The 14555-nt window shown below is 37.3% G+C and overlaps 2 protein-coding genes across 2 annotated transcripts in view; one reads left to right on the forward strand and one right to left on the reverse strand.

Moving 5' to 3' along the window:
• Positions 1–14555, forward strand: part of sema5ba (sema domain, seven thrombospondin repeats (type 1 and type 1-like), transmembrane domain (TM) and short cytoplasmic domain, (semaphorin) 5Ba) — a 207036-nt gene that overhangs the window by 13379 nt on the left and 179102 nt on the right. The window lies entirely within an intron of this gene.
• Positions 1–14555, reverse strand: part of pdia5 (protein disulfide isomerase family A, member 5) — a 56567-nt gene that overhangs the window by 5272 nt on the left and 36740 nt on the right. The window contains exons 13-15 of the mRNA XM_079880367.1: positions 11654–11817; positions 8260–8390; positions 4884–4954 (exon numbers count right to left, since the gene is read on the reverse strand). Of these exons, the coding sequence (XP_079736493.1) occupies positions 4884–4954; positions 8260–8390; positions 11654–11817 (366 nt within the window). The remainder of the gene's footprint in view (positions 1–4883; positions 4955–8259; positions 8391–11653; positions 11818–14555) is intronic.

The following is a 14555-nucleotide window of genomic DNA, read 5'->3' on the forward strand; positions in this document are numbered from 1 at the left end:
GCCGAACTGCTCTAGAATTCCTCTGAAGCAAAAATAAATAAAAATAGATTGTAATGCTAGGGAAAAAAAATCTAATTGTTTGGAATATTCAACTCAGTTGTTAGTAGTCTGAAAAGCAAACCCAATCCAAACTACATCCATATGTGGTTTGAATGAAATTCAATTAAAATCTGATTTTTGAGCTACCCTAAATCATACGTTCTGGACCTGCCCTGCCCTTACTACTGTTGCACAGATTTTATATGAATGAAGGCAAGACCTCATCCAGATTTAATTCACATAAAAGACAATTACATTCTTCCTAAGTCAACCCAACACAATATTTACTAAAATATGGCAGCCCTTTCTTCATATCAAAATTCAATTTCAATTTCGGTCTCTGTATACATCTTAAAAAAAAAACGTTTTTTTTGGAAATGCATTTCAGCATGGGAGGTGAGATCAGAAATGTTTTTTCCTCATGTGTAACTCATTTTCACTCAACCTTTCGCCATATAGTGAAGGATAGCATTCACTATGTAGTGAATAATGGATGAGTGAATGAGTGAGCAGTTTCATATACAGGATTTGAACTAAGGAATAACTGACGACAGGCCATTGAAATATTGAAAAATTATGCATACCCAATGTGGTAATGCGGCCACAATGTGAAGCGCCAAGTGCATTAATTTTTTAATAATTCATCAGCCTGGAGTCAATTATTCTGTTTATACCATGGATACCACACCTCAAGATATTGGGTCTCATTCACTAATAATCGCTTGGATTATTTAGTATTTGTACACACAGGAGATCTATTCATGAAAAATCTCTACCTAATTCACAACACGTGCGTACGTACATGAATTTGTTCTTAGTCTCGTTCTAATGCTAGTGAATTTGGAGTATTGTAACTTAATGGCCGTGTGCCCAAGGTTAGTCATTTACATAAACACGCCCAAACCATCTCCATATAAGGGCTTTCTGCACAACCTTTCCTGTACAGACTTTTGTCCCTCTCGTCAAACATATGCTGCTCTCTAGACGCGCTCTCGCCAGATCCTCGAGCAACGCTAAGTGTGTCATCCTCAAAACCAGTTCAAACATAATAAACACCTCTTATACAGAACCAGATTACAGACCTCTCATTAGCCAGCTGTATTTCTGCGTTATTCAGAGAAATAGCTAAATCTATAACACAGCTTTTTATAATCTTTCACTGTATATGATGAAATATATTTAAGATGAAATTAAATTGTATTATTTATAAATTTTATTACATAATGAAATAAAAATAATATAATATAAAAATTAAATTATATAATATATACAATTACAGTCATGTTAAGATGAAATATAACTTCTTATATAAAATATAACACGATTATAAGGCCGCACAGAGAAAGTTCCTTTTGCGTAAACGTGGTTTCAGTTGTTTCTAAAAAAAAATCGTAAGTTTAGAATAAATTTTACTATGAAAGTTTTTGGTTAATCATGATTTTTTTTTTTTTTTTTAAAGGTGCACTGTGTAATTTTTAGTGGGATCTAGTGGTGAAGTTGCGAATTGCAACCAACAGAAGTCACGGTGGCCGGCAGGAAAAGATGTCGTTGTCTGAGACAGCAGAGAGTAGCCAGTTAAGCAATGAGTTTTCTTTACAAAGATTTATTAAGAAATTAGGTTTACTTAATTATTCAGAAAAACTAAATGTTATTGTGAATATTATTGTTACTTGTTCATCATTGTGTCTTTGTTTTATTTGCTGACTTTAGCTAGCTTCTTTGCACAAAGAACAACATAGTGACGAAACGTGTTTGTCCGTTTAGGGCTACTGTAGAAACATAATGGTCCATAATGGTGGTGCGTACTGGCTATTTCAATGTAAGGGGACCCGCGCTGTATGTAGACAGAAATGGCTCATTCTAAAGAGATAAAAACATAAGGTTCATTATGTAAGGTCTTTATACACCACTGAAAACAATTTCTGTCAACAGATCCACCCAAATATTACAAAATGCACCTTTAAATGTTCGTACTCAGATTTAACGCACAAATTTGTGCATACGCATGCTTAGTGACTTACTCATTTTTTTATTTCAAGACATTTGTCAGGTTTCCGTCCTTAAAATGTGCTTGAGTGTAGAACCAATTTCTTATGCATCTCATCCCAAGCCTCTGTTGCTAATTCAAAAATTCAATTTTAGAGCTAGTAACAAAGGCTTGAGCCACTGATATGCAGACTAATGCAGGTATGAGAGAGAGAGAATGAGAAAGAGATTAAGCGTGTGACTTTAATGTTCGTCAGCAGCGTTTCTACTAATAGTGAAGCTGTAAGTTTAATTGCTTCAAGAACAGTTATGTTACTACCGTGAAATGTCATGTCATTTTTTTCATAGTTTGCTAACTATTTCACTGAAAAAGTTGATCACATGGCTGCACTGACGATTAATTTCTGAGCGCATGTTTGTTTTCATCTATGTGCAAGTGTGTGTATGCACAGTGTATGTGTGCAAAGAGAGAAAGAGATCGAGAAAGAAAAAGAAAGAGTGCTTTCCATAGATAATAAAGGTCATTTAGAAGGAAAAACATGTAAAATGTCATTTTTATACTATTGTTTGTTATTGTATTATTTGTTTGCATGGTCAGTGTCTTTGTAGATTTTGGTTCACTTGTTTAGATGTGTTTTTACTAAAAAAAAATGACAGCATGATTTGAATGTTCGTCAACAAATTAGAATCCAGCATTCAACCGCCCTGTGATAAAATGTGTAAATAATGTAATGCTCTGATGCTCATGTGGTCTAATATGCCTCTTGAGTGCAATGACTGACAGACAAAAGCACAGGTTTATGCATGTGGGAAAATAACCTTGACTGTATTTTAAATGATATGAAGTGGCTCACTGTTTTGGAAAAACCAGCAGATGGAGCTTCATGAACCAAGCTTTTATTCTTCAGACAAACAATATCTGTTTTTAATAATATCTAGAAGGGCGTCAGCTCAAAATTGGCTCCATTTGAATCTTGGCAAAGTGAATTTCCAACTGCAGTTCATCTGAATAACAATTATGCGCAAACTTAAGAGCTACAGGGAAATTGAAGAGGACTGACGTTGTGCCTGATGAATTATAGACATTTGCAAACAACAATTCAACATCACTGTCTTATGGCCAATGATGAATGTCTGTAGTTAAAGAAGCCAGGGAAATGTTTTACAGGCCCCTGAAGATTCAAAAGAGAGCCAGCTACTTTCAAAGAAGTTTAGGGGGAAAGAGGAAAGATTTAGAGAATGCTGAAAAGTCAGTGCATAGACATCTAAGATGGAGTGTTACTTGTCTGAAGCGTGGAAAAGTTGAAACGCTCAAAGTGAATGCAATGTGTGAATTTAAAAGTAATGCCAAGCGCACATTACAAGACTGAAGCTTGTCAGCACTTACCTAGTCCGTGACAAAATGCCACAGATCATAGCCAAAGCCTGAGCACGTCATGCATGTGAGAGGGGAATGGTGAAATAAAGCCAAAAATAATAATAATAATGGGTTAACTTTACAAATTTACAGGTTTAAATTAATTAACATTAGTTTATGCAATAGGTACATACCGTATATGCACTACTTTTCAAAAGTTTTAGGTCCGTAGGATTCTTTTTAAAGAAATTAATAGTTTTATGCAGCAAGAATGCATTACATTGCTCAAAAAGTGATAGTAAAGACATTTATAATAGTACTAAATATTTGTATTTCAAATAAATGTTGTTCTTTTGAACTTTCTAATCACCAAATACATTAAAGAAAAATGTATCATGGTTTCCAAAAAAAATATTAAGCAGAAAAACTGTTATAAATATTGAGAATAATAAGATTTTTTTCTTGAGCACTAAATCAGCATATTAGAATGATTTCTGAAGGATCATGTGACACTGAAGACTGGAGTAATGATGCTGAAAATTCAGCTTTGCCATCACAGGAATAAATTACATTTTAAAATATATTTAAATATTTTATATTCTAATAATATTTCACAGTGTTACTGTTTTACTGTATTCGGGACCAAATAAATGCAGCCTTGATAAGCATAGAGACTTTAATAACAAAGAAAATCTTACCGACCCCAAACTTTTGAACGGTAGTGTATATTTATAAATTAACATTAAAAAGCCAAATTCTGTAGAAATGTTGTTCATTGTCATTTCATGTTAGCTTCTTCACTACATTATGTAAATGTACATTACCTGTTAATGTATATTCAACTGTTAACAAATAACGGCAGAATAACAGTACGAAGGTTGCGGGTTTGGATCTCAACACTGGCAGGAAATGACTGAGGTGCCCTTGAGCAAAGCACCTACACACCCAATCAATGGCCCACTGCTCCGGGTGTGTGTGTCCATGGTTTGCCGCGTGTGTGTTTGTGTGTGTGTGAGTGTGTTCACTACTCTCTGCTCCTATGTGCGTGCACTAACTTGGATGTGTTAAATGCAGAGGACAAATTCAGAGTATGCGTTACCATACTAAAATGTCCAAATACAATTCCCCCACAATACAACAGGCACCGACCCCTTTAAACATTCAAGGGTAGAATAAGCTGTCGTTTAAAAAGTTTAAACTGACAAGACATGGCTAAAACAGCATAATCTGCCACACACTACAATACAGATATCAACAGAGGAAAAACTACAAGTATAATAAGTGAGGTTTGAAGGTCGACTGCATCAGACAGCAAAGGGACTCTGACATTGAAGTCCTTGAGAATGTTCTGGAGATGAAAAGAGATTAAATTCTGGGATGTGTGAAGGCTGTCTGAATGAGAGAGAGAGAACCTGATTGCGCTTGACAGAACCTGGAAGTCATTTGAAAGCGTTTGTTATTTAGAGTGTCTGGAAATCTCCTTAATGGCGCTGAGCCTCACCTTGCGGTCCTCTTTGAACAGCTCGGCCGCTGTGGTGAAATGAGGGACGGCATTCTTGCAGTGTGGACACCCTAGGGAAAACAGTAAGATATAAGTATTCATCGAGCTGTCTCACTTCATAATGCAGAGAACAAACAGCAAAAGGTGATATATCCCAGCATACACAAATAGTGATGAGTACTAAAGCGAAAGAACAGAAGAAAATGACTGAATTCTTTAAAAATAAAGACATTACTCATATGACTAACCTAAGCCAAACAAATGCACCTGTGTGTAGCAGGTAAAAATGACTAAATTAATCTTAATAGCATGTCGAAAGTTGCTTTATTATTCTCATAGGCCCAACGGTGGCTTTCCCGAGGCAACGCATGTCCATCAAACTTACTAAAGAACAGGCAAGAGTCTCTACTCTCAAAACTCCTAAACTTTCATTTCCATCATGTCCTTGCAAGGTGGTTTTGAAGCTGACGGTGTTATTATTATGAATTATGCATGGCATTTTGTGCTACATGTTTCAAACAAACAACTTCCATCAATAAACAGCTGCCTAAAGCTAAAAAACGTCTCATTTACTGTGCTAGTTTAGGTTGTCACGCAATCTTGTTTGCACACATTTGTGCTATTTTACGTTTTTAAATGAAAAGTTATTGAAGTTCACTTTGGAAAAATGGTGACTTTTAAATGGTAGTTAATGGCACGGTCATAATTTGCAGGGCAGCAAACAAAGGTCTATTTGTGTGAGGAACAAGGCATCTAATTTCAGACACAAGAGGGTCATTATAAATAATGGAGCATAAAGTTGCGTACCTCCACTTTTGGCTCATGTTGCCATTATATGAGGAGAAGAAAGGCTGGGCTGGCCTCCAGACTCATGCAAGGTCGATGCGAGTCTGACTCAGTGCCCAGATAGATACGCTAATCAAGAACTCAAAGCGTGGGCAGAAGCTGTACTTAAAATAACAGAGCATAATCATTTTTCTTCATATGCAAGAAGAAATTTTGGGAGCGTTTCAATCGACTCTAGTTCAGTAGTAAGGGCACTGCCCTGGGAACTATTTCTAGGGCGGTCCAATTGTCAAAATAATTCCAGGGCACTGAAACTTTTACTCCTTAGAAATTATGTGCTGACTTGACATTGACATCTGACATACTGGAAGTGGATTGTGAGAACTATAGCCCTTGAGTCTGCTTGATACCCTCTGATAAGAACATCTCATTTCAACTATCATGCTCGCTCCGAAGTGTTACCACTGTTATCAGGGTCGCCAGGTGATATTTAAACCTTCAGTGTGTACGAATGCAAAGACCTGCCCTATCATTAACTAGAAAGTTGCTTCTGTAGCAATCCAGGCTGCCCACTATCGTGCCGTTCACCAGAACAAAACACTGATGGAATCATTCAGTACAGCTCTGCATATCTCTGTTTTTAATCGGCACTATTCACTATTCAATTTGTGCTACTAATCAGTTTTGATTAACAGTCTTCAATACCCAATACAAAAGCTACTTTTATTCTTTTTGTTTGCATTACACTTCTAAAAAAAGCTGTAATTAAAGGATCCAGTGAGACAGAGTTCAGTAGATGTAGAGAATGACACAATACAGTCTAATGTTAAATAATTATGCCATTGTTCATTGAATACACACTGCAATTATGTTACACGTCTCAGTTATGTTAACAAAAATGGCATATTAATTTGAAATTGTGTTCTCAAACATGTGTACAACCAATACTGATGCTGCACAGATTGAAAAAAGTCCACTGACTGACGCAAATTCAGTACAAAAAGAATCGAGTCAGATGTATACACACTCCTGGGCAAAAAAAAAAGAAGAAAAAAGCCAAAATGGGCCGGATTTACTAAACAGGGCAAATTAGCATGAAAATGCAATCCTATAAAAGCATTGATGGGAGTGGAAAGTTCTGCGCGTGATCTACTGACGACACTCAAATTAAAGAACACAGATCATTTAAATTGATCAAGTAAACAAGTATTGTGTGTAAAAAGGGTTTTTTACATTTTCATGACAAATTAAGCACATTCCCCCTTCAATTTTCATTGCCGTAACGCATTTAGACGTATATATTATCAAGTATAGAAATTATTATGGCCAAGTACACTACAAAACAGAATGACCTGCACAAATGCTGAATTCGGAACCACATACTAGCATACTACTTTTACTATTTCTGCCACAGAAAGATACGAGTAGAATTCTAGCATGCAGCATCAGTTTCTTGCTTTATGTCATCTTGGAACAGACTTTACACCACAAACAGAAGAAAACGTGCATCAAATTACAAGACCAGTCTCCCTGACTATTGCTGTGATCTTGAGATTTGCTTACACAAAAACTCAACATAGCAACACTACAATTCTTGACAACATGTCAACAAACAACATGAAGGAAGAAAAAGAAGAAAGTGAGCCGAATGCCAATAAGGAGGAGACAGTATTGGGGGAGACGTGGGCAGCAGTTTGATGTTTTGTTTTTGGCTCCTGCTTCCCACTGTCTAGCCTTCCTCTTACAATTTCATTGGCTGTTGTTGCTCATCACAGCTCTTAAGCTAGTGCCAACCTGACGATCTGGTTGGCCAGATTTCTAAACAGTTTGAAATGTATTGTTGCATCTACGCAAATTGGAAAAGTGTTAGAACAAATTGGCTACAATCTGGTGCTTTTTGTCACAGATGTACAATATAAAAGAGCAACAAGCTTCAGTCTTGACATATTGCAACTGCCTTAAAATATTATATAAATACTATTATAGGTAGGTCAAATTTTTAATGGTAAAAAATAATTTGCATTTACAGTAATGAAAATTGGGGCGTTTTCATTTCTTTCTATGCCTTTTTTCCTTGCCATGGTCACCATTTTCTTGTTTATTGAGGGTTTTTTGTAAGGCACTATTCTTTGTAAAGCTGCTATGGAACAATATGTAATATTTAAAAAGCACTATATAAATTAGATGAATTGAAATGAATTGCATTAAACTGTGTTTGACTTCACAAATAATAACAGAGGAAGTAATTCATCTCCATTTCCATGGTTTTTGCCAAATGTGAATATATATTATCAGAAACGTACAGAGATGAAAACATCCTTTTAAACTGTTACAGTATGGCCTATTGTGAATATTTTAAACATTGTAAAATATTATATGCAGGAAGCTATGGTGTCATTTGGCAGATGTTACGCCACCTGCACATTTCAGTGCTCCATATAATTGCCGTCACACATGATGTTTTAGGAGGATGCAACAAAATACTGCTTCATAATTTTAAAAGGTTTAGAAGAAGGCTGGATACGTGCTTCGTGACAGAAACTACAGCTGCGGTATTTTTGAAAAAAAACAAAAAAAACATAAGGCTTACATGGAGCATAGAACATGACCAAGGCGTGTTTCTTCTTTTTCAGAGATTCCCTGAAATCCTCGGCTCCCAGGTGGCTCACGCTGGACGGCATCTCCTCCCACGACTTCTCTGGAGGAGGTGGGGCCTGGGGACTGAGAGAGAGAGAGACTGTGATTTAATAGGTAAGCTTTAAGGCAGAGATCTCTGAAACTATAATACTCACAGCCAAGTTAGGTCATTATATAATAACTATGTAATACTCACAGCCAAGTTAGGTCATTATATGATAACTATCCAAATTGGTATTATCAATTTAATATACTGAATGAAAAGCTGATGTAATTAGACTGAACTGAACGGCTCCAAAAACATTTAGACACGTATGCCACAGAATTACATGTAAAAAAATAAAATAAAATTAGGTTACACTTTATTTTAAGTACTGAGTAATAATAAGTAACTTCATGTACTTACTATAGGGCAAGGGTTTAGTTTAGGGTTAGTTGCATGTAATTATGCATAATTTATAGTTCTTACTATAGTAACTACATGTAACATGTGTAACAAGGACACCGTAAAATAAAGTGTTTCCAAAAATTATAATATTGAATAACTGGAGCAATTCCAAGAGGGTCCTCGCACCATCTGCTTGGGCCCTAAATAGTATATGTAATGTAAAAAATACACATGACCCGTTTGGGGTTAGTAAGATTTAAAAGAAATGAATACTTTTATTCAGCATAGATTAATTAAATTGATCAAAAGTGATTGTAAAGACTTTCACATCGATACATTGACGTTTTCCATTTCAAAAACCTTTTGAACTTTCTATATTGATCAAAGAATCACATTTTCCTCAAAAATATTAAGCAGTACAACACTGCTAATAATAATAAAAAATGTTTCAGAATAAATTCAGCTTTAGTGAACATAAGACACTTCTTTTAAAACCATTAAATACATCTTACTGACCCCTAACCTTCGAACGGTAGTGTATTTTTGTGATTATCATTGTAGTTATTTACTGCAATGACAATATACTTCCTGAGGGCATTTTACCAGGAGCACTGTACAAGCAGAAAATTCAGGGGCACACCTTAAATCGACCTGCAACGCAAATATTCACATTTTTCCCCATTTTAACTGTATTACTGACAAACGCTTTGGTAATAAATAGACTTAACTGACAGAAATTACAATGTGCCGTTTTATTTTAAGTTCACAGGGATATCATTACAGTACAAGAACCAAAGCTTAACAAATGTACATCCATAGATGCAAACAAAGCATGTGGTCACCATTGGTCATGTTGATCATGAATGAGAGATAAGTGGCGTCCTTAATCTTCTCATGTGTCTTCTGTTTGAGCGAATCTGCACATGCTGTGTCGTTGCTGTATGCAGGATTCAATTTTACGCCATTCTTTTTTAACAACTCAATTTGTCACTTGAATTCGGTGAATGGTAATTCCTCCTTTTTGTAAAATTTGACTATCATCTGCTGACTGAATGTTAGCTTCCTGTCTGTGAAATGCTGCTGGAAGTGGCGATGCGGTTTCATTAATGTATCTGTCTCGGCATATTTTATGCTTCAAGCTGCTCTTGTGTGTCATGTTTAAACTGCGGTACCGGTTGCCTAAGCAAACTTGGTTTTCCCCGTGTGTTTTAGACCACACCGAGAGGAGAAGATACAGTTGATGGTGTTGGTGTTTTTGCAATATCTAAGCCAAGTAAACTACCTCAGCCATTCCTGTCAGAAATATTTTTGTCTTGCCTTTTTTTCTTCTTCTGACTTTTCATTTGATTTTTCTTTCTCGGCAGTTTGTTGCTGTAGAGGACCTGGCTTTGGTGAAAAAAAATGTGTCAATGGCCCTGTCCCAAATGGCACCCTAAACACTCGCGGTCTTCCTACGAGTCCGCACTTTCATGACGTCATGGCACTTTGGCTGTGCAGAGTCTGCTGCAGAGTTTGCACCAGTGCATATTGACCGCAAAGGGGGCGCGTGCGAGCACCCTTCTGAAACCTAAAATGACAAATGGGACATCCTACGTTCTCGTGGACTTCACGATCACGCGCACACGGCAGGCATTCTAAGTCCAAAAGACTGTAAGTGCATATGAAGTGTGCCATTTGGGACAGGGCCAATGGTTTGATTCGCCATTTTTGACTGATCTGTGATGTTAGACGCAACGACAGCGAGACTCACTCGCTCCCTACTCGTTTTTCAACATGAAATAAAAAGAAATCCAAATTTGCAGGTTGCACCTGCACATAAAGTTGCAAAAAAAATGCTTGCACTGTCTCAAAAAATGGTTGCAGTCTGGAGCCCTGTATATGCATGTCACTCAATAAAAAATTAAACGTAAATACACTTCAGGACTTGGGCTTTCCTGACTTCACATGTTCCATGGTATTACCATATTGCAGGTCTACAAGTCTACAGTAATGCCATGAGACTGACAACAGGCTTGGCCCTGGCGTTCTGGGACCTGTGAGATGGCACAGTCATGCACTTCAACTCAAAGTTGATGCCCGCACAGCAGGACTGCTCCAGGATCACAGCAAGAGCAAGCTCTTCCACTGAGAGGTCAGTTTAGCAGTGATTGATTGAAGTCAAGCTCCGTTGAACATCCCAAAAAGTCAAGGGAGGCAGCAGTGTAAAAGTACATTTTCAGGCTCCCAGCTCACATCCCACATCCAGGCCGCTCTTTAGAATCAGTCAGTGTGTGTGTTTTTGAGAGCATGTTCCCATTGACTGAACCCCTGTCAGTTACGTGGCCCACTTAGCGCGAAGTTCAGTAATGCGTGCAAAACATCCAGGTCAAATGTGTGTGGCCTTTTCAAACAATTCTGCAACGTCTCACTGAAAAGATTTACTTTTTTCCCCAAAAGTCTAGCACTTGTTTTAACTAGGTAACATTCAGCTACCACTTTAACACATAAAACAAAACCACAAAGTGGGTGCTTGGACACATTTTTAGTATTTATAACAGACCTTCCTGACTATTTATAGAGTTAAGAGATTGTAGAGGGTAAGAGCAACTCTACGAAATGCAATTTATGCCTCACCTGTACCTGACCTTAGCTGAGCACTAAATCCACCTCCATAATAAATAAACTACAAAATGTGAAGAAATAAATGAAAGCAAAAACAAGCATTTACCAATGCAGACCTCAATCCACCTACATAACTACATCCACAGTCAAAAACAGCCATTGTGTTTTATCTGTTTTGCACATTAACGGCTCAAAAGATGCACAGCAAAAACAGCACCTCTTCAAGGCATTTTTTACACTTTAATATAGGGACAGTAGCGAGAAAGATGAAAATAATAATAAATACATTTAATTTAATTTCTCATGCTGATGGTCAGTAAACCATGGAACCACAGAGTGGAAAAGACAGTTAACTCACTTCTGCAGCCACTCGATGATCTTGTCTTTGCTCCGAAGTTGAGGAAGCGTGTACTTCTCCTCGCCCTTTTCAAAGTACTTCACTGTGGGGAAGCCTGAGATTTTAAACCGCTCTCCGATGGACTTGTGAATGGTGGCATCCACTGCTGCCAGTGCACCTGGGCTCTAAAACCATCCAGATATATAAAGAGAGAAAGTTTCAGCTTAAAAACAACACTATATGTTATCTGACAGCTGATTAATCAAAATACATAAAGATCATAAAATAACAGATCCTACATGTTGGACATTGTTGGTCCAAAAAAAATAAAAGCCTATAAAAAATAAAACAATAAAAAAAAGCCTGTGCAAACTGATCTTTTTCAAAGTGATCGAGGTGCCAAGCAATTTAGAGATTGCTCATTTTTAATCCAAATCACTCTCTAAAAACTTTCCAGCAATTATGGAACTCATTAAGTTTCAAATGTCTATGCACAACTTAATTAAAATCATGAGGCTACATAATTTGAGAACAGAGCAAGCTGTCATTTTAATACTGATTGTGTTCTGTGGTTGAAGGGACCTCCTGTAGGTGGAGTAGATGAGATGCATAATTATTCAACAATTTCAAAAGCTCAGGAGAGGAGATTGAGAATACAGCCATCAGTTATCTCAAATTTAAGTTCAAAAGGTACATTTTAAAACCACTTTCTGTATATCTACAGATAGAATATACAATCACCTAAAGGATTATTAGGAACACCATACTAATACTGTGTTTGACCCCCTTTCACCTTCAGAACTGCCTTAATTCTACGTGGCACTGATTCAACAAGGTGCTGAAAGCATTCTTTAGAAATGTTGGCCCATATTGATAGGATAGCATCTTGCAGTTGATGGAGATTTGTGGGATGCACATCCAGGGCACGAAGCTCCCGTTCCACCACATCCCAAAGATGCTCTATTGGGTTGAGATCTGGTGACTGTGGGGGCCATTTTAGTACAGTGAACTCATTGTCATGTTCAAGAAACCAATTTGAAATGATTCGAGCTTTGTGACATGGTGCATTATCCTGCTGGAAGTAGCCATCAGAGGATGGGTACATGGTGGTCATAAAGGGATGGACATGGTCAGAAACAATGCTCAGGTAGGCCGTGGCATTTAAACGATGCCCAATTGGCACTAAGGGGCCTAAAGTGTGCCAAGAAAACATCCCCCACACCATTACACCACCACCACCAGCCTGCACAGTGGTAACAAGGCATGATGGATCCATGTTCTCATTCTGTTTACGCCAAATTCTGACTCTACCATCTGAATGTCTCAACAGAAATCGAGACTCGTCTGACCAGGCAACATTTTTCCAGTCTTCAACTGTCCAATTTTGGTGAGCTCGTGCAAATTGTAGCCTCTTTTTCCTATTTGTAGTGGAGATGAGTGGTACCCGGTGGGGTCTTCTGCTGTTGTAGCCCATCCGCCTCAAGGTTGTGCGTGTTGTGGCTTCACAAATGCTTTGCTGCATACCTCGGTTGTAACGAGTGGTTATTTCAGTCAAAGTTGCTCTTCTATCAGCTTGAATCAGTCGGCCCATTCTCCTCTGACCTCTAGCCTCAACAAGGCATTTTCGCCCACAGGACTGCCGCATGCTGGATGTTTTTCCCTTTTCACACCATTCTTTGTAAACCCTAGAAATGGTTGTGCGTGAAAATCCCAGTAACTGAGCAGATTGTGAAATACTCAGACCGGCCCGTCTGGCACCAACAACCATGCCACGCTCAAAATTGCTTAAATCACCTTTCTTTCCCATTCTGACATTCAGTTTGGAGTTCAGGAGATTGTCTTGACCAGGACCACACCCCTAAATGCATTGAAGCAACTGCCATGTGATTGGTTGATTAGATAATTGCATTAATGAGAAATTGAACAGGTGTTCCTAATAATCCTTTAGGTGAGTGTATCTGTCTTTATATCGAACTGGTTTAAAATGTTAGGGAATGTTAAAAGTTAACATATTAATTCATGTGATTTAAAAACAACAACAAAAATGGAGAAATATCATATCTGTTATTTTTTTTCTGCGAGAGGGATACAAAGAACACCGCTGCATAAATATACCCAACAAATTGCAGAAAATTAGATTTGCACAAAGGCCTAATGTACAGTGCTATGCATAAGTTTAGACACCCATGCTAAAGTTGACTAAAAAGAGGAATAAAAAATCATCTTTTGGAAATTGAACTTAATGCCTTAATTTAAAAAATTAGGAAAAATCCAACCTTTAAGGACACCAATTTTCTTTGTGAATGAATAATGTATCGTCGTAAATAAATAAATGTTCTTCCTTAAAATACAGGGTGCATAAGTTTGGACACCCCTATGTTAAATTCCCATAGAGGCAGGCAGATTTTTATTTTTAAAGGCCAGTTACTTCATGGATCCAGGATACTATGCATCCTGATAAAGTTCCCTTGGCCTTTGGAATTAAAATAGCCCCACATCATCACATAGCCTTCACCATACCTAGAGATTGGCATGGGGTATTTTCCATAAGATCATCTCTCAATGCAAATCAAACTAGCTATTAGGCTAACTGAAATAAAACCATGCCAATCTCTAGGTATGGTGAAGGCTATGTGATGATGTGGGGCTATTTTAATTCCAGAGGCCAAGGGAACTTTATCAGGATGCATAGTATCCTGGATCCATGAAGTAACTGGCCTTTAAAAATAAAAATCTGCCTGCCTCTATGGGAATTTAACATAGGGGTGTCCAAACTTATGCACCCTGTATTTTAAGGAAGAACATTTATTTATTTACGATACATTATTCATTCACAAAGAAAATTGGTGTCCTTAAAGGTTGGATTTTTCCTATTTTTTTAAATTAAGGCATTAAGTTCAATTTCCAAAAGATGACTTTTTAT

The sequence above is a fragment of the Squalius cephalus genome, assembly GCF_949319135.1.
Source record: "Squalius cephalus genome assembly, chromosome: 9".
Lineage (NCBI taxonomy): Eukaryota > Metazoa > Chordata > Actinopteri > Cypriniformes > Leuciscidae > Squalius > Squalius cephalus.